The 27,775-nt window shown below is 42.8% G+C and overlaps 1 protein-coding gene across 1 annotated transcript in view; it reads left to right on the forward strand.

The window, feature by feature from the left end:
• The first annotated feature begins 6,884 nt into the window (after window positions 1–6,884).
• The window catches only part of DNTT (DNA nucleotidylexotransferase), a 31,589-nt gene continuing 10,698 nt past the window's right edge, over window positions 6,885–27,775 (forward strand). The window contains exons 1-8 of the mRNA XM_006210578.3: window positions 6,885–7,087; window positions 18,522–18,696; window positions 19,400–19,528; window positions 20,742–20,912; window positions 21,907–21,978; window positions 23,226–23,349; window positions 25,853–25,985; window positions 27,079–27,187. Of these exons, the coding sequence (XP_006210640.1) occupies window positions 6,885–7,087; window positions 18,522–18,696; window positions 19,400–19,528; window positions 20,742–20,912; window positions 21,907–21,978; window positions 23,226–23,349; window positions 25,853–25,985; window positions 27,079–27,187 (1,116 nt within the window). The remainder of the gene's footprint in view (window positions 7,088–18,521; window positions 18,697–19,399; window positions 19,529–20,741; window positions 20,913–21,906; window positions 21,979–23,225; window positions 23,350–25,852; window positions 25,986–27,078; window positions 27,188–27,775) is intronic.

Raw genomic sequence — 27,775 nt, forward strand, 5'->3', positions numbered from 1 at the left:
CTTTGCTCGAACACCTTCAACAGCTCCCACAGCTTTGCCAGTAAAATCCCAGCTCTTCTATTCAAGCTCTCCCTCGAGGCAAATACCTGTGCTTTCTCACCTCCATGCTTGACGCTGACACTTCGACCCACCACTTTGTGTACAGCTGGACTTGAATAAATATTTTTGAAGAAAGACTAGAAGTTACAAGTAAGCTGCTGTGTTCCCTCAATTCCCTTGCTCTTGTCATCATTTCTCACCTGGTAGATGAAGGTGAAACCTCAAGTTATAACTAAAATATTTAATTTTCTTGCATTTATTGGCATCAAGAATACAAAGCTATGGATTGCTTCTCAGTGGCAAGAAGCAAATTTTCCAAGATTTTTGCCATTCAAGAAACTCTGCAAGTTTTCCCAAGGAGGCAGTTCTAAGCTCCAGAAAACACTTGCTGCCAAGAACCAAACACAGCTGTTCAGGCAGCAGAGGAAGCTGGTAAGAAACCAAACCAAAACAAAACCCTGCCTGCACATTTGAAGATGGCAGAGTTCCCAGAGCTACAGCTTGAAATGAGTAGATGATACAAGACTTTTGATATTAAAGAAAATAAAACTGCCGGAAGCAGAAGTTTTCTCTCTCAAACTGACTTTTTTCTAATGCACATAAACGGAAGAACAACAGGACTTCTGGGGAGAAAAATAATGGCTGGTGACGGGAAGAAGCCCACTTCTCTTCTCATCTCTACCTGCAGCCCTCTCCTTTCTTTCCTGCCCCAGACACTCACACTCAATAAGGGTCTCTAAGATTGATCACTTGGATACCAAGTATTCCCCAAGTGGAAAAATCAATCATTATTAAACGAAGAAAAGCAGCAGCGGCATAGACACCCGAGCGTGGCGGCCAGTGGCCAGGTGTGCTGTCATCACCCACCCGAGCCAGGACCACGGGCTGTGCCTCCAGCACCCGGGAATGGCAGACCCAGGGGAGGGCAGGATAGGGACCGAGCCTCAGCCACCCTGAGCCAGGTGGCTATGTTCATGGTGTCTTATTCATCACTTACAATGCAATGAAGTTGGCACCGTCACTGCCGTTTTATAAATCGGAAGCTGAGAATCCCACAAGTGAAGTGACTTGCCCAAGATCACACACCTGCTGAGTGGCAGGTGGTTACCAGGCTGCTCTCATGCCAAGCCCCAGGCTAAGGGCGTACGTAACTGTCAGCACTCGTGGTGTTCAACAAGGTGCGCTAAGTGTTCTAGAAAACAAACAAACAATACAAGCAAGTTGGGAATACACTGGGCCAACAAAGTTAACCAGGTTTCTTTACTGCAAGGCTTCCCAAAGTCTTTAATGTTCTAACACACATAAAGTTTGTCTGGTTTCCCTTAATGCACTACAGAAATTTTGGTTTTGCAGGGAACACTTCATGAGACTGGTGTCACCCAGAACCTCTGTTGGGAATCATTACAGGACACTCTTCCAGTCTCACTGAGATCCTGGGTCTGTTCTTCTGTGGACCTGACACCACTTTTGGAAGAGTCTAGGGAAATCAAAAGGCCAGTGGGATGTACTCTGACAGAAATACATCTCAAGTGTATGGGAACACCAGAGGGGACAGGGGAGGGAAGGGGGCAAGACTGAACTATTATAATGACAATGAACACTTCTTAGCGCTTGCTGCCTGCCGGGACTCTTTGAAGTAATTATTTAGTCCTTACAACCACCTATAAGATAGAAATCATTATAACCCCCATTGCACAGATGAGTGGTTTGAGGCACAGAGAGGTTTGATAACTTACCCAAGGTCACACAGCTCATAAATGTCTGGATGTTGAATTCTGGCTCCTTTACAACTGCGTTTTACTTGCTCACATTGAAGAGACATTTAGGTGGGAACTTGTAGGGTAGAGAAGGGAGAACATGGCAGAAGATTCACATCATAGTTATCCAAAGAGAATGAAAGCTTAACAATAACACCAAGTTAGATTTGATTTCTACTTTATTCTAAATTTACTGTTGCCTGCTGTACAAGGTGCTATGTTAGGTGCTGGGGATTCAGATGTTAATACAACCTACAAGATCTGCCCCAGTAGGATTTACAGTCCAGTGGAAGGTACACACAAGGGAGCAGAGCATTGCAACACAGGATAACATGTTCTCTTCTGGGCAAGGAGACACAGGAGACTGTGGGAGCAGGGAGGGCATCTGACCCAAACTGAGAATAGCCCGTGGACACTGTAAAGGACCTTCCCTTCTCTATGATGCTTGAAAGAAGGAACAGTTGGTGTGGAGTTATTTCAGGGGGAGCAGATCTTCTTGTCTCCAGGACCACAGCCACAGCTTGGGATTCTAGCAAGGGCCCAGATGGCCAGACCATTGTACAGGGTGGTCTCTTGGAGCTTCTCCTCTGGGAAGGGCAGGGCTCTGGTCCTCCTGAATCTCTGCCCCAGGATTAGTGCGGATGTGGTAACATCCCCTAGACTAGGAGTCTCCACAGCCATCAGCCAGCACGTAGCTTGATCCCGGGCACGGCAGGAACCGGAGCACTCCCCCCGAATCCCATGTGCTCCCCTGCATTTCCAAGCCCTGCTGCAGTCAGGTGGGACTGTGTGACCAGCTCTGGCCAATGCTAATGTGTGGATTATTTCTGAGACAAAGTATTTAGTTGTGGATGCAAGACAACCCCCTCCCAGTGCCCCTTTCCTGCCACAGTGACCAAGATGGCTGAGCCGGTGGTACAGGCACAAAAACATGAAGCCTCCCTCAGCCCAAGTCTTGAGTGGAACCGAACCCTCTACCGACAAACAGCATGAGAGAAAAATTAACTTGCCGTGTGAAAGCATTGAGATTTGGGGGTTATTGATCAATAATACTGGACTGGCGGTGTTCGATATCTGGTGCAAATAGCTCCAGAAAATGATGGTTCAGTAGGAAGAAATTAATTCATTCCTGCCATTAGCAGCAACATCACTGAGATGTAATAGGAAAAATTGACCTCTGTCTAGTGCTTCATGATAGTCAAGGCATTTTCATGGGCATGATTTAATTTAATTGCTGAAACAGCAAGGAGATGTCAGTGAACTCAGACCCGTTTTAACCAGTTTTAAGGTGAGGCTGCAGGATTTCATACCCCCTTTCACCAAGCCATGGTGGTGGCTTCAGCCCTCATAACTGTCACCTGAGCACAGGTCATGTTGGAAAGGACCCTCAGAGGCAGGAGGAAGGACTTGGAAGCCACCAGCTCCCTCCCCAGATTCAGCTTCAGTAAGTTATCCAGAGCCGGCAGAGTTACATGGCCCCTTCCAGTCCTCAGCACAGGAACATGTGTTCTGATAATTACAGCACAGAAGGGAGGGACAAACACATGTTTTATGTAAAAATCATATCTTCCTGCCAGGCAAGCCTCCACTGAACTGGGATTCCTGTGCTGACTCCCAGCGACCTTACTGTCTTTGAATCACAGCTTCTCACTAAGGCCACATGGTGTCAACTCAAGGTAATACTTTTAAAGTCATTTGTTTTTGTGGATACAAAGATTGTTCATGTTCATTGTAGAAAATTTATAAAATGTAGAAAAGAAAAAAATAGAAATCTTGCCTAAACTCAACAACCAGTGACACCCACTGTTACAATCTTGGGCTTGCTATGCACCTTTCCAGTTTTCTCTGCCAAAATTGTTGTCATCCAGTAAGTACTATTTTGTAAACTGATTTTACAATCATTATATTGTGATCACTTACCCATGTTAATTTAATATTCTCATATGACCTGATTTTTAGTGTCTGCATAGTGTTCTGTCATACTATATCATCCCCCTGTTATTGGACATTCGTATTTTTAAAAACGTCCCTGCACAGATAAAGTTGTGATTCACGTCATAGTGCATACATCTTAGTACATCCATGTGACTCTTTCCTACAAAAACTGAAATCCTGGGTCAAGGAATTTGGACATCTTAAAGACTTTTTCACACTCATGTCAGATTTCCCCATAGAATGAGTAGGCCTCCAGCAGGATAGGTGAGTCTCCATCTCCTACACCCTCACTTTCATTGGACAACGTATCAGTCAGGGTCCAGTTAGGAAAAAGGAAAACACACTAAGCATTTCAACAAAGAGAATTTATCACCGGGGATTTGTTTTACAGGCATCAGAGGGCTACAAAATGAAATGAAAACACTGAGATAACTCAGAGTAACTGCAGGAAGCATGTCCCACCCCTAGGGCTGCAGGAACAAAGAGGTAGAGCAAGAATTGTTGAAATTTGTAAGTTTGAAGCAGGTGGTCCCCATGGAGCTGGAATGCAGATCTCTGAGGAAAGGCTGCAGCTTGCTGCTGCTGGTGCCGTAGGAGTTCATAGAAAAATCCATGCAGAACTCTGAGAGGTAAATGTTCCTGGCTAGTGTTGGTACCTGTGAAGGGTATGATGAAGTGATGTCTAATGGGGGGGGGGGAGGTGGAGTAGGGTGGGGGAAGATTAAAAAAAATTGGAGATGCCAGTGTGAAGAACCATTACTGAGAAGACCCTGACAGTATCAGCAAGCAAACCAAAAGGACCAGGTCCTTCTCTTCTTTCCAGTCTTGCAGTCTCTCTCTAGTGCCCACTACGGACAGAGTCTAACATGGAGCCAGCTGACATGAGAGATGGGGTTTGCACGGTCCCAGCCCCAACCTCACAGAGCAGAGCATAGAAAGGGAGACTTCTTGGTTGAGAGACAATAGCCTAATAACCACATATCATTTTTATTTTTCATCACATCACATATTTAATTTTTGATAGTCATCTTTTCAATACTAATGATTCAAAGCAAATTAAATAAGAGTGGTTAGTATAATATTTTGATGACTTAATAGCTTTATAAAACACAGGTTTGATTTCAGATCAAACTGGAACTTCTCTAAAAGCAAAACACCAAGTCACTACCAACTGACATTTATTTAAAGTACTTCCTCTGTGCCGAGCATTCCTCTCAGCAGGCCTGTGTGTTACCTCCGTTACTCCTCATTTTACAGTTGGGGAAATCTGAGGCTTAGAGAAGTGAAGCAACTTGCTCAAGGTCACAGCTTTGAAACAATGACGAAGAGATTTGTACTGACAGCCTGATGTCAGAGCCTGAGCTCTCAGCCACGTCTCTGCACTTCTCCATCCCCTTTACCTTTTAGGTGACACACTGGTTCTTCCTCTGGCCAGGCCCTGTGGGTGAATATAACAATCCCAGATTCTTGCCAGAATCTTGCTTACTCCATGCTGTGGGGCCAGTTGGTAATTAAGACTGCATTCTCATGTGATGCATTCAGCACTCCAGTAACCAAAACCATACCGGTGAGGACCACAGGGGGATCTCATCCCCAGATTTTAATCTTTGACAAGCAATCACAGCACCCTGGACCGGCAGAGCTGCAGTAAAGGTCTTTACCAGCTGTTTGAATCTCTTGTAGGACATTTCAATAAACAGTTGTTTGGACTTTATTTGAACAATTTTCATGACCTGTAATATCCCACTGTGCCATGTGGCTTCTCTATTTTCAGATAGCCCTAGTTAATAAAAAGTTCTTACTTGCAGAGAGTTAAATCTGTTACTCGAACTTTTGATCGTTTCCCCTTGAGCAACATGGACAGCTTTGCAAATGCTTGAAGGCAGCTATCACATCAGTTTCCCCTGGTGTCATGGTGAAGAGCTCATGTACTTCTGAAAGTTGCAACGGTCTCAAACATGGCAGCATGGATGAGCAGAGCTCAGATTTGTTATTGGGGAAGACACATGTAGAGGAATGCTTCTTGGTAGTTAAGAGCACAGGTTTTATCATCGAACAGAATCAAACTAGCTCAATCATTTCCTACTTGTGACCATTTAGTAGCTCTGTGACCTGGAGCAAGTTGCTAAACCCAGCAGGGATGCTAGGACCTGCCAGACAGTGATGGTGTGAGGATTCAGTCGGCTAAGGCTTATAGGTGCTTACCATAGCCACAAAGGAGGTGCTTGGGGAACGAGATCAAGAAAGTATGTTGATGAAAGACATTAACTTTATTTTGCATATAAAATTATGAAAATGTCTCTTTATGGCAGTAATTCTCACCCAAAGTCCATCCATTCCATCCCAAAAGATCAATTTTAGGCTTGCATAACAGACTGTTTGCCTTCTGAACAGACAACTTTAGTCTACTGAAACAGCTGAGATACAGGACATTTGGAACCCCAAGATCTGAATCAAGATCTGGTTCTGTCCCTTACACTGTGATCCTGAGTACACTGAACCTTTGTTCCTCACTCATAAAATGCTCCAGCATAGCTAAAATGTCCACCTTGAAATACGATGGAGCAATTAGAGACAACAGATTAGAACACAGAGCAGTGTGAATGGATGTGAAAACATAGTGCTGAGTGAAAATTAAAAAGGTGATCAGCAGAATGAGAAATATAACAATGCCATTTATATAAAAATCAAAACAACCACACAATGTATATCACCCATGCAAACTACAGAAATTCAATGTATTGCAAGGCTTGTCTGTGAGAGGAAGCAAACGCAAGCAAGTTGGGAAGTTTAAGAAGCATCAGAAATAATGACAAGAGGGTTTGCAACAGATCTGTAGTACGTTAACAAATAAATTGGATAATTAATAAGATGGGAAGAGTGATGCTTCCTCACCTGATGAGGATCTGATGAGATTATGCACAGGAAAGTAAAAGTTAATTTACCATTTCCATCATGATCTCCATATAGGACAGATGAACTGAGCAGAGATAGAGATTCCCCATTGATCTTCAGCAGGAAGCCATCAGCAGGGCAGGGCCCAGTGAGATGGTGAGATGACATCAGGGCTCTTGATGAAGGAGGAGCAGGCTCTCTGTCACTTCTGGAGATGCCACTTGATGGCACAGCCAGAAGTGGCAGCAGCCTCTTCCCATGGATCCACAGCAAATGGCCCCTTCAGGCCCCCGGAAGAAGAGACCCAGGCAGGTGGGTGCCTCAGTGGCCTCCCCACCTCATGACATCAAGTTTCAGGATTTGGTCCTCTTCATTTTGGAGAAGAAAATGGGGACCACCCGTAGAACCTTCCTCATGGAGCTGGCCCGAAGGAAAGGATTCAGGGTTGAAAATGAGCTCAGGTAAGACATCACGGATTCCCATTTGTGAATAAGCAGGGCTTTTGCAAACAGCTTCTTTGGAACCCAAGGAACCTGCGTTTTCCTCCATATACGCAAGAGGTGATATTCCCACTGGGAGAACTGGAATGAAATCAAAGAACCAATGTGAGGCAGTCAGCTAAGGAAAATAAGATGAGTGGGGATGTGATACAATTTCATTGAAACCAGTTGGCACTAAAAGACAAGGTAATTTTTTTGCCCTTTCGAGATTATAAGATGAGAGGTATCTTAGGATGATAAATAGAAACTGAGTTGGAAAGTTCAAGTTTGCTATAGACCAAGGTGAACAAAAGCACCACTGAGTTCAATCAGAGACTGTCAACTGCTTTGTGGCAGAAAGAAAGGTTTGGTTGTGCTGGCTGTGCTGAGTGAGCAGTGTTTGTGACGGGCAAGGCTGAGTGAGTGACTGTAGCTGGCTCACCATAGGCACCCAGACGTGGCTTTGATCATGCTTTTCTGAACAGCAGTCTGAGTGTGGTTTGTAGAGAGAGGGATGCTGGTTAAAGATTCAAGGGCGGCTCTGCCAAGGGGGATGGACACCACACAGAGCGATGAGCTCAGAGCCCAGAGGAGAAGGCAGTGGGAGCAACCATGTGTTGTGACTGGTTCAGTCACAAACCCTCTCACATCCCAGCATTAGTCTTGCTCTTTTTCTAACTATGTAAGCTCTTCACTGGTCTCAACTAGATGGAATAGAAGACAAAATAAAATGCAGACACAAATGGTATTAAACCTTGGCATAAATCATTCCAGACGGAACTACCAGAGGGCTTCAGATGAGTAAAGGATGATTAATGCAATTGGCTGACTTTGACTTTGATTATCCAAGGAATAGGTTGACCACATTTTTTTTTTAGGAAAAACTACAAGAATTCTATGTGAAAATAAATTTTTATTTTAAAAAGAATCTTTGGTGTTTAAAAATTAAACTGACAAGCATTTCCTGATGAAATGTCAGCTTCAAATTGCTAGAGAAACATTTGTCAAAAGTCAATAATCAGATATGATAATTTTCACAATACCCGTAATTCATATGAAGAGTCAATCTCACAGAAACATATTATTTTATTATTTTTACTAAAATGCCCCATTCAGAAATCCATGAGTCTCCCATGGTCTCTCTCATCTGACATCTTTACATGGTGTTCTTCCCCCAGCCCCTGCCTCTTTTTTTCTTTTTAACCCCCTGTCTTCTTTGGGATATTAGGTTAACATCTCTTCCATGAAATCATAGATTTCACCTAATTGTTGAGTCTGCCCAATTTTACAGACTTACACGAAATGTTGGAGTTAGAGGGGGAAAAGATGACATGGGTGAAGTGGCTAAAAACCGAAATTGAAAAAAAGAAAGGAAATTGAAAAAGCAGAAATTAAAAGCCTTAGCAAATACGCAGCTGCTGTGTGCGGTTAAGAAATTTGGGCCAGGCAGGAAGGTGAGAGCCGGAGGATCAAGTTACCACTTACACAGAAAGCTCTCTGTTGAAACATCCACACTCCTAGAGAGGGCTGACGAGTTTAGTTACAGGCACAAATATGCACATGGTGGCTGAGACAGGTACTTGGAGAGACGACGGGAGGCAAGTTTCTTCTTTTGGCAAGAGAGCCAAGAGGCAGCTTTGTGCCCCAGATGCCTGCTGCCAGGGACCGAGCCCAGCTGTTCAGGCGACAGAGGAAACTGGTGCACGGGGAGCCAACTGCTGCTGATGTGACGGTGGCAAAGTTCCCAGGCTGACTGCTCAGAAGACACATTAAATACAAATGTGTTTTATGGCACAGAAATAAACCACAGGAAGTAGCTCTCAAACAGAATTTCCGTACATAGTCATATAGACTTCCATTGGAAAGGACAATGGAAACTATTATAGGGGAAAATCTCTAGATCATGAATCTAGAGACTTCCAATTCTTCCTCTGACCCTTCCAGCTATGTGATGTGGGGCAAGACCCCCTCACTCCTCTCTGATGTTACTGCCCTGATAAATGGTCTTGTCCATATGGTGTGACACCAAATGTGATGGATGTCAATGCACTTGGGTAAATTAAAACAGTTATACAAATGTAAAGTGTGGTTGTTTCCTTGTTGCTTAGCTGGATCCATTGACATTTACAGTAAAGCCCGAAGGAACGGGCTCTCTCTCCACAATGTGAACCAGGTCAAATGATATAAACAAACAGGACAAAGACAAGAAGAAAACCCATAAAATTGTTGTAAGTGGTTATTTTCTGGGGAGGTGAGTGATAGGGAGAGAATATGGCTGCTTCTATGCTCTGTGTTTTCCAATTAAAAAAAACTAAGCATACATTTTAAAATAAAAATTAAAGAAGTTGTTTTTTGAAAGAAAGGATACTTCTCAATAGGGATGGCTACACCTCTCCTTTTGATATATAAGATTCAGAGAAAGAGGAGCTAAGAAAAAAATATGCTTTGATAGACAGGAACAGACAGGAATCTCCATAGTTTCTAGCACATTCTTTGGTTGCTAGGAGCATTAAATTTGAGGAAAACTCTGATTCCTACTTTACCTGGACCTGAACAAACAGCTTAGAAATGGTATACCTGGATGTGTTGAATTTTCTGGAGCTATTTCATTTTCCAGCCTATGTGCACTGTATCTTTATATTTGGATTGGACTTCATTAATATTTATGTTATATTGCATAAGACATGCCATTCCATGTGGCATAGGAGGCTGCTTCTTAAAATATAAATCAGGGGATATGTCAAGTTCTTTGAGGCATTTTAGCACATTTGTTCAAAAGTTCACTGAATTTTATTCCATGGCCAACATCCTAAATGTTAGAGCAACTTCATAATCTTTGAGTTCTCTGGGACAAGCTAGAGAAGGATCAGAATGTAGTGTTTGTCACATTCTTATTTTATCCTTGATTCTAATACTTTGGGCTGTTTTAAAACTTTATCTGCATCAGCCCTCCTCATGAACATACTAGCTAAGCCTACTATCCATGCTTTGACCTACACTGCTGATGTGGAAGAAGAAAGGGCTGTGGCTAGGAAGGGTGGCTGTCCTGGGCTACATCACCCAGCAGTTTTTAACACTTGCTGAGTTCCACTGTTCAAGCAGTAAAAACCCATCAGAGGATACTATGCCCTGCTTGGACCTCCATAATTTGTCTACAGGGGTACATTTGGAAGGCATTGCTTTTTTTTTCATAGTTTGTTTGTTTAATATTGAAGTACCATCAGTTATAATACATCAATTTCTGGTGTACAGCACAAAGTCCCAGTCATGCATACACATACATATATTTGTTTTCTTTAAAGATTATTACAAGACATTGAACATAGTTCCCTGTGCTATATACGGCAGAAACTTTTTTAAAAATCTATTTTTATTTGTAGTGGCTAACATTTATAAATCTCAAACTCCCAAATTTTTCCCTTCCACCCCCTTTTCTGCCTACTGGAAGGCATTGCTTTTAATGAAAGCAAGATATAACATTATGGCATTACAAATAAAGGGTCCTGTTAGTATCCGCTCTGCACAATATTTGTCAGGTTCTGGACACACAAAATAGTAGAAGACGAGCCCTGTAAGCAAAGAGTTTACAATCAGACAGGGGAGTCAGGAACTGTACCTTTGTTTTTACCTAGCATGGAAAGATAGCATAATGTATTTTCCAAGTATGTAACAGTCTTCCTTTTTTAAAAATTAGCATTTCCCTACTCGACCCTTTACTTTCAGCCTTCTTGTGTCATTTTGGTTGAGTTATATCTAACCTGCCTGTCTGTTTCCATCCATTCCGTGGTCCCTTGCACCACTACCTCCTGTCACAGAGATTCCAGAAGTGTTTCTCCTCTGAATAAGCAGCAATTAGCAAATCCAGGTGGCCAGGTCACATGGACCAACCCCCTTAATGCCCCTCCGTGCCTTTCCCTTAGCACACTCCAGCCTTTAAGAGGTCTCCTGCCTTCTGTTTCCTGGAAGTTGAGTTCCATTCATGCTGGATCTTCTCCCACATTGCAATATTTATTACTGAAGAAGGTATCTTTTTACTGCTTTAACTAGCAAACTAGCGTCCAACTTTACTTGTCTTTGACAATATCCTACACTTCAAATTTGCCATGTCTGAAATAAAAATATTAAAAGTCATTGTTTGCAAAATAAACTGAATACCGGAGGAAAGAAATAAATTACCTACTCTAGAAAATACGATGTTGAACGGGCCCATCTCTAGGCCCTGTCCAGGTCCAATGTCCAAACATCTCTACTGACTTCTCTTAATGTTTTTTCTCACCCTTTCTTTCCCTCCTCATCCTTGAATGCCTTCCCCCTACGTCTCTCTGCATCTAAGAACTAAGACCCCTAGCAGCCTCCCCAGACAAGGGAATTTCCTCCCTGGACACAGGTGTGATCCTTGGCCTATGGTTGGCCCCCGGATCTCCCACTTGGCTTTGCTCCTCACCCCATCCAGTTGCCCCTCCCCGACTCCACGAGGGCAAGGTCATCATCAGGGCCATAAGTGTAGACCTCATTTCAGACCTGTGACAATTGTCTTATGCAGAGTAGGCTTCAGGAAATATTTGCTTGAAGAATGATTTATCTGGTGAATATGAAACCAACTAAAGGAACTATGATTACCAAGAGTAATTTTTGTCATTGAATTTTTTTCCTACAAAGCACCAGTATCGTAATCAGCAAGATAATGAAGACTATTTTTTTTGACAAGTTCAAGAGCATGTAATGTAAACTGAAGTCCTGCTCTGGTCCAAATATTTCAAAATGTATGGACTTTTATGAAAATGTTCATAGTCTCATTTAATGTGGGCCATAAAAATCAAGGCAAGACTCTCTCAGTCTTAAGCATATCAAGGGCTGGAAATAGAACCATGTTTAACTGGTGCTGGTTAGAGTGTGGGATAAAACCAAATAAAACTACGTCCATTATTCGGTGTCAGGGATTCTGAAACAGATCGTTTGCTAGGGAAATTGGCGGGAGGGTTTTTAAACTGTAAACATCTCAGTTTACCTGAAAATAACTATTTAACGTCATTGTGTACAAAATAAGTCCTACATCAGATGGGAAGAATTAAGAATGACCTGTCCGGGGGAAGAAAACAGTTTTAAAGACAAAGAAAAAAGCAAGTGGTCATCTAAGAGGACTCGGGGAGGCAGACAGGGGTGTTGTCTGGCTCCAGGCAAAAATCCTGGCAGAAAACAACGGCTGCCTTTTTCTTCATAGAGAGTTTTTCTTTTTTTTTTCTTTTCTTTTCTTTTCTTTCCTTTTTTTCTTTTCTTCTTTCTTTCTTTCTTTTATTTCTTTTTTTCTTTAATTGAAGTATAGTCAGTTTACAATGTTGTGTCTAAATGTATCAAGAGGCAGGACCAACTAGGAAAAGAAAGACAGGATGAGCAGGGATACTGGTATCTGAGGAAAAAATAATTCAGGACTGAGATTTGTGAGTTCATTTCTCAATTTAGAGGCTTCTGGACATCTGAGGGGCACATTTGTGATTCTTATAATACGTCTTACTATATGTATTATTATATAACTACTGTGTTTCTTTTAATTGTCCCTAAACAGAATTGTAATTTAGCCCTGTCTTAATGAATACAATCCATAAAAACCATGGGTCTGATGTACATATTTTTAAAATATAGATATAAATAAACAATAAACTTTTTAAATGTTCAGTTGCATACTCCCTAAGATTATCTCATGCACCTGCAGAGAATTCAGTACCACATGGGGGAACATTGTTGTAACTGAGCCCGAAGCCCTGCATGGGGATCAAATCCAAGCTGGGGCAGGTGAAGAGTGACCTTTCTCTACAGCACTGTTTCACAGAGCAAAGTTCTTCTGCTGTGAGATGGTTTTGAAATATGGCAGCCCCCATGGAGAGACAGCCTCCCTTCCCTTGCATTGGAAGGGCTGGTGACCAGCCGACAGAGTGCAGCAGAAGTGACACTATGTGGCTTTAAGGGCTGGGTCATAATATGCCCAGAGGCTTCTGCTGTTCCTTGGACCCCAGAGCCTCAGTCAAGAAGTCTGAATACCCCCTGAGAGAGGCCACTTAAAGATGCTCAGGCTGATAGATGAGCCCAGCCTCCCAGCCACCCCGCCACTCCTGCCAAGGCACCGGACACGTGGGCAGCATGGAGCATCAGCGCTTCCATTGGCCCCATGTGGGACAGAAAGGTCACCCAGCCAAGCTGCCTGAATCCCTGACCCACAGAACTGTGAGACATAACAAAATTGTCACCCTTTTAAAGCCATTTCATTTGGGGATAGTTGGTTATGCACCAGGAGTTAACTAGAACTGACTGACCATGTCAGAATCACCAAGCGAGCTTGCCAAATTGCATATTCCTGGGCCCTCGGTGAGATTTACTGAATCAGAATCTCTGGTAATAGGGCCCAGGCATCTGAATTTTAGTCCAGCATCCTGGGTGTCTCTGGTAGACACTGGGATTTCAGAATATTCCTTTAGCATTATAGATTAATCAGTCATTTATTCATTCTATGAATGGTCTCTCTATAGACTATGTAATAACTATGAATCTGGCCATGAGCTGGGCACCAGGCATGATTATAACCATGCAGATTATAACCAGGCAGATAGTAACACTGTCCCTGCCCTTAGGGACGCCAAGGACCAAGCCAAGCACATTTCAGTTCAGCACCAGTTGAAGGTGCTTTTTTTTCACTTTAGGAAGCTGAGGGACAAATCCTAGTTCAGAATTCCTATAATTGGTTCACAGACTCCCAAACCCAGTCCAAGGAGCTACTAATTGGTCATAGCTAAGAAACTGGGTGCAATTAAAGGACTGAATCTACTGATATTTCAGAAACAGCCATCTCAGCAGTGCCTTGGGGTCTTAAGAAGAGGCTGAGAGGGGCTGCCTGGGGCGTTCTGCCACCATTTATTGTAAGGAGAAAGCCCAGGCCCTCGGGCAAGACTGAGACCATCTCAGCCCCAATCCCACATGTATTTGCCCTTGAAAATGACGTTCGTGTGTACTTTTTCCCTTAAGCAGAAAAGTGATGATAGATGGTTCATGACAAAAAATGGGAAAATATAGAAAAATACTTAAACATACAAAAAACCCTCACACAGAGACCTAGCCACAGTCTAGTAGAATGTTAAGAGATTGCTTGAGTCTTGCACACCTGGGTTTGAATCTTGGCTTCGTGTAACCTCTGCAGGCCTTGGTTTGCTAATCTGAAATTATACTAATTATATTACCCACCCCATTGAACTCTTGTGAGGATTGAGTAAGAACATACGTGTGTGCGCGCGCGCTCATGTAGTTATTGTTATTCTTGCTAATCAGCTAATTGTCTGGAGTATTTCTCTCTAATCTTTTTCGTTCGTATTTATCAGTATTTAACTGTTTGTTGATCGTTTTATAGGGACCCCTCCTCCACCTCCCCAGGCATTCAGGATGTCTCTGCTAGAGGCAGGGCTGGGTCCTAGGTGAAGGTCTGATGCGTTGGTGGTGGAGGAGCAGGGCTGGTGAGTGTGGATGATGAAGGACCTGAATTTGGAAGAGGGCCCTGGGGCTCCCCCTCAGCACACCCATCTCCCTCTGAGGTTTAGGCAAAACCTCAGAGCGCGGGGAGCCCGACAGCCTCTCCGTGACTCCTCCATCTTGGTGGGTATCTATAGCAACTGTTCTTTCAGAATTTCTGAGAGAGTCGTTATTGTAGCCCATGTGATATTGAACATAAAATATCAAAGCATGAATTCTATGTGGCAGCAGCAGGGAGAGTGACTCAGAGCATCATGTAGGAAGTGTCATTCCATCTCTATTTCTGCCCTTTGGAGAGAATCTTCATGATGATGATGATGGTGATACTCATCCAGAAGTTATTCCTTCTGAGAAAAGGAACAGCTCTCGCCACAGCCATGGAACGAGCACAGTCACCGCGGGGCAGTTCAGTGCAGTCCAGCACACATAGATTAAAACAGACCTAAGGTAAAATCCCTGCCCAACAATTAATAGCCGGGTGAATTTTTAATGTCTCCCAAGCTCTCTTTTCTTACTTTCAGATGGGGATAATCAGACCTCTCTCATAGTGTTATTGACAAGCAAATGAGGTAGGGTATGAAATGTGCCGACCACGGTGTCTGGCACATGGTAATATTCTAGTACTATCAGTATTTTCAATACTGGAGGACTCAGGGCAGAGAGGAAATACTGTACCAGCAAATAGCTGCCACAACGCAGCAGTAAGACATTGGCAGCAGAGCACATTAGGGGCGGTGACCCTCCTTGTAGCACCATTTGCTAAGGGCTCAGAACTGAAAGCAAGCAAACGCTTTATTGCAGTCGTCTGGAACTGAACCTGCAGTATCTCTGTGATCTGCCTGTACGGCCATGACGCCAAATTAAAGTTTCTAACGCTGACGTTCAATCTCTGTTCTTACCTTGTGGGAACCAGTGACAAACAGTACTGAACTCTGAGTAGCACGGTGTGAATGGCAGAAGAGGTTTTGTTTGATGTGGTTTCTGTATGCGCTTTATTATTGTTGTTTTGTGTTGTTTGCTAGTTGCTTAATGAGCAGGGATTGGAAGTTTAAATCAGAGCTTTCCTTCATATGAGATATAGCCTATATTGAAGAACCTGCTTATATGAATTTTGTAAAAGATGCACGTGGTCTTCATCCGAAAGTGTGAGTCACACATCCCCACGCTGTCCTGGGGAATCCCCGGTGAAGAGGCATTGGGGTTGGTGGTGCAGGAGTGAATGGCGAGGGGCCTGAATTTGGAAGCTGAGTCTGAGGTTTAAACAAAACTCTATTTATAACAACAATAATAATAATATTTATAATATAATATAAACAAAACTCTATTTATTATAATAATAATGTAATAATAATAATACCCAACCCCCTTCATCACCACAAGGAACCTAATAATAATAATAATTTATAATAATTATAATAATCATAAATATAATAAATTATAATAAATATTAAAGTTTCCCTTCAAAGGGCAGAGATACAGAAAGAACAACATTTACTATGTAACCCTATTAATTCTTTTGTTGTTTTCTTCAAGTCTTGACATAAACAATTTTCAAGAAGTTTACCATAAACAATCTATGGAATTACATGTACCTAGAATAGGGAAGCAGCTAGCCATCTTCCCTCAACTTTTAGGAAAAGGTGGTCTCACCCTGACTCATTTCTCCTCAGGCCTGCTGTGCATCCTGCCATCCAGATGGTCTCGGCTCTGATCTCCAGCCCCCACCTCTCCCAGCACCAGCCTCAGATCCTAACTGTCCGCCAGATCTTTTCATTTGGTTCCCCAGATGTCCTTCCAATGCAGCATGTCTGAAATAAACTTTAGTTCCACTCCCCTACTCCTTCCCCCAAGGAGACACAACTTCCTAAATCTTTGTTTCTACCAAAAGTGATACTACTTGACTGTGATAGAGATGCTGAAGTAATATTTGGCTCTGTTCTCCACTTCACCTTTTCTAGGTGAGCTGATGCCAGCTGTCCATCATCATGGCTCATTTGCCGTCCTTTCTAGTGCTGTAGGAACTGGATTGGGGTTTAAATCATCTCATATCTGGTCCAGTGCTTCATCCTCCTAAGTAGTTCCCCAGCCCTCCCCAACCCATGACTCTCCCTCCAAATCATTGTGGGTACCAGATCAGCCTTTTTAAATAGCACAGCCATGCTAGCAATGTCCTGCTCACAAAATGCTTCAGTGGCTCCATAATCCCAGAAAATAAGATCCAACTTCTTCAACCAGGCTTCTAAGACCTTCTATAATGTGGCTGACCCCACCGACTCAGCCACACCTACAGCTACGTCCCAGCATGAATTCTTCACTCCAGTCTAGGCCATTCTCCTCCTTTTCCTCCGTCCTCTGAACCTTTTCTTTCGGAGGACCCAAAGTTCTGCCTTCCAGGTAACTTATCCCTCCCATCCATCAAGAAAGACTGGGCACAAATCCCGCTCTTCCACAAAGCCACCTGCCTCACCCAGCCCACACCAAGTTCTTTTCCCTCTCTGTACACCACTTGCAGGTCTTGTCCATGTCTCATGTCTTGTCATAATATATTGTTAGCATTCTGTTTCACATAAGATACTGATGCCCTTTAACTTCCCTTTTCTTCTTTGGTACCCAACCCCCTCCATCACCACCACAAGGAGCCTAGGTCTGTGAATATAACAGTGAACCAAAAAGTACCCAATGAATTCAAGAGCCAATCAAGAAAAGGAGAAGGAGAAAGAAGTTAAGTAAGAGAAGTGGGGAAGAAGAAGAGAAAATAATTCTATTCTTTTTTTTCTTTTGTATGCCTACATATTCTGTTTACTCTATTTCCCAGATATGTAGACAATTTGAACTGAGACAGCTTTTAAAATCATTGGTTTCAATGATATAATGCTGGCTGTGAAAACTTTTTAAAAATGAGAAATAACATTCTTGACTCAGAAAAGACAGTCAAAAAGGATAAATATCATTCACCAGCTGTGTGACCTTCAGTATGTCCTTAACCTCTCTGTTCTTCAGTTTCCTCATTTCCTAAGTGTGAATAAGATAACATTTAGTTAAGGAGCTGTGCGAGTATTAAATGAGATGATGTATATAAAATACTTGGAGAGTGCTGAAACATGGAAAGTGCTCAGTACTTATTAGGAAAAAGATACAGGGTCTTAACATCACAGAGTTGAGCTTTGAAAAACATGCAAAGCTCTATTTCCCAAAGGCTGGTCACCACCTATTAATGAGTTGTGAGATCAATTTAGTGGGATGTTATAAGCATATTGACATCTGTATCTGTCTCTATTTTGGGTCATGATATAAAAGGTATTTCTAACCGTGGGTCACAAGTTTGAAAGATCCTGGGTTAAACTCCTCTACAAGTAAAAACGAAATGAAGTGGAAAGGCAGAGTGCAAGGTGCTAATACAAGAATGATTTCATGCACCATCTTCTCTGGACCTTGGTTTTCCATTGACACCACAATCTTGCTAATGTTTTCGTAATTTTGCTTGTGTCTGATATGTAACATAGACCACTGTTGCTACACTAATTGAAACAGAGAGAATTCCCTTGCATGGAGGACCAAGTTCTTCATGCCTAAGGCCAGGTCTACTGTGTGTCTCTTTTCATTATTAGGTGGAATGCGCTGAACACTTCAGGGAAAGAGGAGAGCATCTCATGTTTTTAAGTTGAATTATAGTGGGTTTACAATATTGTATAACTTTCTGGTGTACAGTATAGTGAGTCAGCTACACACATATATTCGTTTTCATATTCTTTTTCATTATAGGTTACTGCAAGCTATTGAATATAGTCCCCTGTGCTGTACAGCAGGACCTTGTTGTTTCTATCTTATATATCGTAGTTGGTATCTGCAAGCTTCTCATTTATGCAAGGCCCTTCAGCTGGTAACTTTGTCTTGCATTCTGCAGTGATTCCGTCACCCACATTGTGGCAGAAAACAACTCTGGTTCAGAGGTTCTGGAGTGGCTTCAGGTACAGAACATAAAAGCCGGCTCACAGCTAGAACTCCTCGACGTCTCCTGGCTGATAGAAAGTATGGAAGCGGGAAAACCGGTGGAGATGACAGGGAAACACCAGCTTGTTGTAAGTGTCACATTGCGATTTTCACTGCCCTTTGCTTGATGACAGAACATGGGCTACAGAATCAAGATACCTGGGTTACACCCCAGGTTCTCTGCTTACTCCCTGTGTCACCTTGGGCAACCCTTAGCTTTTCTGAACTTCAGTTTCTTCCCCTATATTATGAGAGCAATAGTGCCTGCCTATCTCTTAAGATGGATATAAGGATTAGAATAAAATACATGTTATGTACTTAAGGCAGAGCCTGATCTATATATGCACTTAATAAATGGTAGCTATTTTATGAACAAATCTATACACAAACACTTCAAAATACTGAAGTCTTGGTGTTCTAACAGTCAGAAAAGTAGAAGGTTCATATTTTTTCTTACTGTGATCATTCACAAACGAAAAAATAAAGTTTAGCTCTTAATTCCAAATCCTTCACCAATGAACCGTAACTGTGTAAGTTCACTGAAAAGGAAAATGATGGTTTAATTGGTGGTTCTTTTTCATGTCATTTTTTTCTGATGGCAAAATAATACATGTTAATCCATTGCAAATTCAAGTATTAGAGATGTATATAACATAACATTTGAGTCTTCTATAATTTTATTCTCTTTCCAAAGACAATTGCCATCAAGCTGCCTCTAATGTTTTCTTCATACACATCTATTATTATTACTATTAATTGTTACTGACAATGGATGCTTCTGTGTTTCTTTAGGTGAAAACAGACTGTTCAGGTAGCCCCAACCCAGGCTTCCAGAAGACTCCACCACTGGCTGTAAAAAAAATCTCTCAGTATGCGTGTCAGAGAAGAACCACTTTAAACAACTGTAACCACATATTCACGGTAATGAGTCTTTACAACCACACCTAGAGCAAACGAAGGGCCTGCAGCTTCTTTCCATGGATCTCGAAATCAAATTATGAATTTTCCTGAAAATCTTGGAAAGTTTTTCCCACTCTTATCTGCTCCTCTAACCAGATCTCTGGTTCCTCCTTCTGTCATGGAAATAGACAAATATATTTGGAGCATATTCTTTAGAGACAGTAGGTTACTATTTATTGGGAGTTGTCACACAACATTTGTCAAAGGCAAATGTTCTCAAAAACCAAATACGGACTGTAATTAGTCCACCACGAAGTAAGAGCAGATCACGCAGAAAGAGCAACTGTGCATAAACACCAGAAGATGGAGAGGCAGCAGACTGGATTCAGCCTCACTGATATTAACCGGCTTGGGCAAGTCAATTCCTCTCACCCAGCCTCAGTTTCCTCGTCTGCTCAGTAAGAAATTAGCTAGATCATCTCTAAAGCCCCATTCAGCCCTGAAGGTTAATAATTATATCTCAAATGACCCCGACAAGCCCACAGCGGCTTGTCCTGCAGAAGAGAGTCGGGCGGGTAGAACATGCAGTAGTATGTCAAATACACGACCTCTCCTTTCTAGATTTCTAGCGCCACGTGTGCAAGGAAGACCAGGAAATTGCAGCCACTGGGCATGACGTGCATGATGCCACACTTTGCAGCAACTTCCTCCTCTGCCAGAAATGCAAGCATGCCCTACCTTAAATAACCCCCTCCCTTCAGGACCCCTGGCTGTGGGCTTGTGCCACCTATGACTGTACCCATCCATTCAACAGGCTCATGTTAAGTGCTGACTGTGTTTCACGTACAAGTTAAGAGATGGGGTTTCCCAATGATCAAGGCAGAATCCTCGCCTCAGGCTGGTGGGAAAGTCAGCAAAGAGGGAAGGATGGTGCTGAGTAATGACTAGGAGGATGCAGTGAGCATGAAATCATTTTTTAATTAAATCACTCCTGAATATCTAATGGCAGCAAACTGAGAGTTTCCTTACAAAGCACTCTGTGGCCTGTCTTTTCAATTCAACTCCACTGGTCCAGCAAGGGAGGGGCGCAAAGGTGCAGGAGACCCAGTCCTGATCTTCGAGGAAACAGGACATGTTCTGATACTTAATGGAGAGCAGGAGGCATTTGTGAGTGACTGCTGGCTCAGGGGCTGGGAAATAGATCATGTTTTGCTCATCTGGTTTTATTCTTCAGGATGCCTTTGAAGTACTGGCTGAAAATTATGAGTTTAGAGAAAATGAAATCTTCTCTGTGACATTTTTGAGAGCAGCTTCTGTCCTTAAATCCCTGCCATTCACAATCATCAGTATGAAGGACACAGAAGGAATTCCCTGCCTGGAAAACAAAGTGAAGTGTATCATAGAGGTAAGGGTGAAGTATGATTTGTGCCACCTCCTACTAGGTAGGGAGAGGGGAAGCAGAGAAGGGAGATGCAGTCAATAGATTTTCTTGTTATCTATATAGATATGGTATTCATGACTTATTTTCCTTTCTCTCTAATACATAGGTTATACAGATACGTATATTATATAACATACATATTAGATAGATATGATTCTTACCCTAGTATTATCACAGCTGGAGCTATGTGGGACCAGCTAGTGGAAAAAGAACTCCCTTGTATTATGAATCACAATGAAAGACTCAAGTGACCTAAAAGCTCAGCAGCAAGGGATGGTATGACTTCGAACACAGGCTGTGTGAAGAGCCTCAGTTCCCTTCAGGGGACATTGCCCTCCAGAATGGCAGTGGGTGTGGTGGGTGATGGAGCTGATTCTGCATCTCTACCTGTGTGTTCTAAGAAGAGAACCAAAGATGGGTGCTTATTTACTAAACGATGTTTAAGGATTCCCCAGCAAGGCAAGTTGGTTGTCCAAGAGTAAGTTTCAGTAGAGTCAAGTGGAAGGTAACTTACTCAAGGGACAATAATCTCAACTTTATTTAGAGGAGGTGGGTGCTAGACAGCATAAGGGCTTGAACTTGGATTAGGTTTTCAGTGGGTTCAAAATTAACCTGTTCAGATGAAAAGTCCTCTTGTTTCTGCTAGTTCATATCCATTGAAAAGAAAATTATCACAAATATTTAGACATACTTCTGTCAGTGCGTATTTTGGCTTAGTGTTCTGTGGATTTGGACATTCTAATCATTCTCTCCCTTCCTCCCTGATGATTGTAAAGGGGTACTGGGATTCTCAGGATTACAGGAAATGTCTCATTTTCTCTAGAGCAGCTAGGGAAACAGCCTGCCTGCAACAGGTGTATTTCATGGAAAATCAAGCTCCTAGATCTGGGGATTTGAAAATCTCTGATTGTGATTGTTCAACATCACTAATTTAAAATATGTTTCAACTGTTATGCAGGAAATTATTGAAGATGGAGAAAGTTCTGAAGTTAAAGCTGTGTTAAATGATGAACGATATCAGTCCTTCAAAGTAAGTGATTTTACATGTATTTATCAAAAATGGTTTTTCCATTAGTCCCATTACTTATCCTAAGTGGTTGTACTAGTCAGCTTGGGCTGCTGTAACAAAAAGCCACGGGTTGGGCTTAAACAACAAACATTTGTTTTCTCACAGTTCTACAGGCTGGAAGTCTGAGATTAGGGTGCCTGCATGGTTGGGCTCTGGTTAGGGCTCTCTTTCTAATTTGCAGACCACCTCCTTCTCAATGTCCCTCACATGACAGAGAGAGAGAGAGCAAACTCTGGTGTCTTGCCTTATAAAGTCACTAATCCCACCATGAGGGCCACACCCTCATGGCCTCATCTAAACCTAATTATCTCCCCCAAACCCCATCTTCAGATACCATCACCTTGGAGGTTAGGATTTCATCATAGGAATTTGGGAGGTGGGGCACAACTCAGTCCATAGCAGTGGTCTAGGAAGCAGAGGCCTAAATAAATATGGGTGCTCTAGATTATTGCCATGCTGTGGTGAGATATAACTGATCTTACTTCCCAGGAGTCACTCCTGGGTATAAATAGCATGGAACCACTAGGACTGTGGGACAAAACAAACCTGCTCTGGGAAGAGCAAACCTGTGCTGGAAAGATCCTCACTGCACCCTTGTCTACTTTGAAGCAGGATCTGTTACCTCCCAATGTTCCCTACCTCAGAGTTGCAGGCAGCAGAGATTTCTACCAGTCCTTTTGGTTCAGGAGTGATGCTCAGGTCTAAAAGATGATGGGGGCGCAGAAGCCCAGGCTTGGAGTGCAGTTGCAGGCAGACTGGGTTGAGTCCGGGCCCTGCCACTTACCAGTTGTGTGATGATGAAGAATTTATGCAACCCACATGTGCATCCCTCTTTAAATTGTGAGGGTGAATGTGTATGAATATGTGTGTGTGAGACCCTTGGCAAGGAGGGTGTTGGGTGGGGATACCTGATGTCACGAATTATCAGTGCAGGCAGTCTTTATTGGTTATATGGAAGCCCTGGACGGTGCCAGCAGCCGACTCCTCACTTCTGTTTCATTTAGTAATATCACATATCAGAACAGGGCCCTCCTGAAATAGACATGCTTCTGAAAAAATACCATCACCTACCTGCTTGTCATATTCAGGAGAAACTAGATCAGAGATTTGTTTACACTTTTTCTTAATCACTTGTCCTTGAAAAGTGTCACTTCATTGTCATAATGACTGTTACAGAAACTAAAAGCTTGTCCTTCCGTTTGTTTCAGCTCTTTACTTCTGTATTTGGAGTGGGATTGAAAACATCTGAGAAATGGTTCAGGATGGGGTTCAGAACTCTGAGTAAAATAAGGTCGGATGAAACCCTGAAATTCACAAGAATGCAGAAAGCAGGTGACTCGTCTCTCCTAAAAATCTCACATTGTTGCCACGAGCTGGTCAGGCTGTGGTAGAGGTCTGTCTGCTGTACTTTGATTCCAGTCTTGGCGAGCTGGTCACTTGTTTGGCCTCCTTTCATGCTATGGCTAAAACCTCAAGCTTTTAGAATCAGACCTGGATCCAAATCCTGGCTCCAGCTGCGTGATCTTGATCATGTTAAAATCTTTGAGCCCTATCTGTAACAGGGAGGTAACATTGGCACATAAGAGGGGACAAGATTGAATCTCGCAGCCAAAGCTCTCAGCCTAGCACAGACCAAATATACACTGCGTGGCAGCCCGCTGTCATTCCTTTATCCAGATGTCAAACAGTTGCACCATTGATCTAGTTCTTACTGAACTGACACTTCTAGACATCTGTGTCTTGGCTGGGTGAGAAGCGTAGGTGAGGAATCCAGGAGAGAAATTTGACATTGACGATTGGGGAGTAAAGAATATTTGACCAAACTAGAGCTGTTGCTTGGCACATATATGAATCTGCTTTTGAAATTGTTAAACACCAGGACATAGAAGGCAAACGGTGGAAATCTAGACACGGGGTTTATCTACCCCACCAGGACTCGTCAACCTAAAACAGGAGAGCGTAGAGTTGGGCATCTGAAAGCCTGACGGGGCCTCCCGGGGTGGAAGGCGGCTTGGCTACTTCCATTCATGGAGGGTCCTGGTAAATTTTTTTTAATGAAGAAATGCAAAAAAAAAAAAAGGGGTCAAAAATAGGACAGGTTTTAAACAATTTATTTTTAATCTATAATAGAAATACAGTATAACTGGGATTGGAAAGGAAGTCACAGTCACAGTTCTGAGCACTGTGGCTTCTAAGTTACAAAGAATGATGAAGTCATCAACATTTTTAATGATATGAAAGTAAGGGAATCTTCTACAAAAGGAGACAGCTCTCTTCTGTTTAAAAGAAACAAGCAAGGGGAGTGGAAGAAAGCAGTTCTTGGTGGTTCACATCAACACTACCATGGAAGACCCCTTATTCATCTTTCATAAAGCTGCTAACCTCAGCAAGATTGCTAATAAGCTTTATAAGATGCCACCTGGTGACTAAAAGAGCCTAAGACAAAAAAGACCCATATTCATGTTCTGGGCGCCTTAAAGTGCACATGTAACAAGCTCTAGAGATGCCATTAAAATTTTTATGTAAGTATTAAACATGGCTCACAAGGATAGCAAGGACTTTCAACACATAGAGAAAGTGGGAGGCAATGCAGTGTTTCCCTTGGATGAAAACCTTTATCGAGTGACACAAGTGCTCTTAGGATCCAAGTAGCTCCCAGTTCCCCAGCTTTGTAAACTGGATTTTCCCCCTTCCTATTGGGCTCTTCCAGCTCGGTGAATGAAGCAGTCATTACTTACTTAATCCATCAGTGATGGCCATCTGACTGTTTAATGCTCTTGTTTTATGTGGAAGTCAAGGAATGCCTTCCTATCATACTTAAAGCTTAAAAGCCCTGGCTTTATGTATCCCTGGCAGCAGCACTGCAATGTGTGGGCTTGTCAATATTAGAATATCGCCAAGCGTAAGCTAATTGAAGACGCTCAAAGTACCATCCACAGGTCAGGTGGAAAACCTGATTCAGTTTTACTTAAAACTAAAACCCTTAGTTTTAATTCCCTGAGGCTTGACTCTTCACATGCCACATCGGTGTCCGAAATACCAGAGCACACATACAACACTGTACAGTGTAGTAAGTTTCTTGTAATACGTTACCCTCCCGCCATACCGAAAAGGAAAGCCAATTAAGTTGCCTTCATGGGTGTCAACAAATTATTATAGTATCTCCATGTTTATTCCTGATATCTGCATATTTCCTTAAAGAAATTGTTAATCATGACTTTTGATTTACATTACATCCTGAATAAGCACAGGAGTTTTAAGGTTACCAAGTGAGTTGTACTTTGAATATCAGTCAGGATGAAAATTTTTATATCAAAAAAGAGCCAAATTGGGCATTGCTTTTTTTTCACATTAATACATTATATGTTTAATTTTATTAAACTGATTTTTTTAATGGTGTGAGAACACTTGACACAAGATCTACCCTTTTAGCAATTTCCCCCCCACTGGTATCACTATTTATTTATCCATTTCCTGTTATTTCCTGTTGATAGAACTTAGTTATTTCCAGTTTCTGGCTCTGAATATTTTTGTACCTGGGGATATATGTTCTCATTTCTCTTGTGCATATACTTAGGAGTGAAATTGCTGGGTCAGAGGATAAATAGCTATTGATTTAGCTTTAGCAGACACTCCCAGAAAGCAAAAGGCCATTGTTCGCATGAAAAATTCACACCCAGGAGAACACAGATCACTCGGTCTCCATGGAACAGTTTGGCGCTGGTGTCTGTGACCACATTAGCTTTTCGAGGGGCCGAATCCCTTCCCACTGAGGGCTGGCTATTTCACACAAGGCCTATCCCTTTCTCCATTGACCTGTTCCATGGCCTTTCAGGATTCCTCTACTATGAAGACCTTGTCAGCTGTGTGACCAGGGCCGAAGCAGAGGCAGTCAGCGTGCTGGTTAAGGAGGCCGTCTGGGCATTTCTGCCCGATGCCTTTGTCACCATGACAGGAGGATTCCGGAGGTAAATGGTGATGAAGGCTGCTTTTGCCTCCCCTGCTCTAACACCTCAGTAGCTCCCCATGTTCAGAGGTTTCGGCATGAAAGGCTTCGGTGATCTGATCTCTCTGGAGCCTCATCTGCACCTTGTGCTTCTCTCCCGCAACCGCAAGTGGCTTGTCATTCTCTGCACATGGAGCTCTTTCCTGCCTCTGTGACTTTGCTCAGTCCTACCTTTCTGCTTGGACTGGCTTTCCTCAACTTGGCACCTGGCTCCCTACTCCTCATTCATAAAGATTCAATTCAGATGCCACTTCCTCCAGAAAGCCTTCCTTGACTCCTCTTCCCCATGCTGGGCGAGGCACCCTTCCTCAGTGCTCCCTGGACAGCTGCCAGTAATGTGTTTGTATTGTTTGTATGCGTGCTTTCCCCATTAACTTTTTAGAGCTGAGTGCTCCGTGAGGACCTGTGCGTGGCGTCTGACACAAAGTTGGCACTTAAGAAATATTGTTTGAATGAATAAATGAATGAATGAACTCTTCACAGAGATGTGTGCAATTGTGGGATATTGAAGCCTCCATTTCAGAAAGAAGGCTCCTTCCCTCTCACCTGCTCCTCCAACACTCCCTCTTACATAGTGGCTGTTGGCTGTGGGAGGTGACGGAGAAAGTGGGAAGAGAAGATCAAATCCAAGAAAATGCCCTTAATCTATGTCAATTCCAAGAGCCCTGCGCCCTATCTTGTATTATGTGAATATAGTTCTTGGTTTGCTTGTTGTCATGCTTGTCTCTGTGTGTGGGGGTGTGTGCATGTGTGTGGGTGTGTGCATGTGTGGGGGCGTGTGCATGTGTGGGTGTGGAGGATAAATGACAATATCTTTGTCATTTTTTTACCAACATGCACATATCATATATATAAGATGTGTGATTTTTAAGTTTTTCTGTGTCATAAATTTATTTTACAAAGAATAGAATTGTATAACCAAGGATATTTTGTTTAATGCCATGAGCATTTTGTGTTGCAAACCTTAAGCATGAGGCAGAGAAACACAGGTGACTTTAAAAAACAAACAGCTGCAAATCTAATTTATTTCCATTTTATACTATTTTATTAATCAGGGGTAAGCAGATTGGGCATGATGTAGATTTTTTAATTACCAGCCCAGGAACAACAGAGGCTGAAGAGGAACAACTTTTACCTAAAGTGATAAACTTATGGGAAAGAAAGGTAAGAAGAAAGATCGTAAGTTGATGTTTGGACACTCAAGCATTGTGATACTCCTATTGACTTTGGCACATGATTTACCTCGTACTTGTGTAATGACCATCTACTCCATTCTCAATTGTGTGCAACAGCTTACACAGTGCCAGTGACGTGCAGTGGGACTTACCTGCCTTGGGTCCTAGAGTCCACGTTATGGTCTTGTTTATACACCCTTGTCCTATTACCAAAGGGACTGAGAACAGCTGTGTCTCTGTGTTGGCCATGCAGAGGCATCAGATTCCTAAACAGAAAGAAAGCATGTGCTGCGAAGACTGGGAGGAGGCAGCCGGGGCAGCGCAAGCTTAGGGATGGGGCAGGGCCGCTAAGACTGGGATAAAGTCGGTATGAGACATGTCACTGCTGCCTTGAACTCTTCGCTGGTCAATAACCACCTGAGATGGGAAGAAGGAAGCTAATGAGGGCAAGTTGGGCCCAACAGAGGTCATGGCTCAGGGACCACACCCACTGAGGTCAGACTTGCCACAGGCCAGCTACTGCCCAGTGGAGGAAGCTAAGGATGACCCTGCGGCCAGAATCACCTGCAGGGCCCTG

The sequence above is a fragment of the Vicugna pacos genome, chromosome 11, assembly GCF_048564905.1.
Source record: "Vicugna pacos chromosome 11, VicPac4, whole genome shotgun sequence".
In the NCBI taxonomy this organism is placed as follows: domain Eukaryota; kingdom Metazoa; phylum Chordata; class Mammalia; order Artiodactyla; family Camelidae; genus Vicugna; species Vicugna pacos.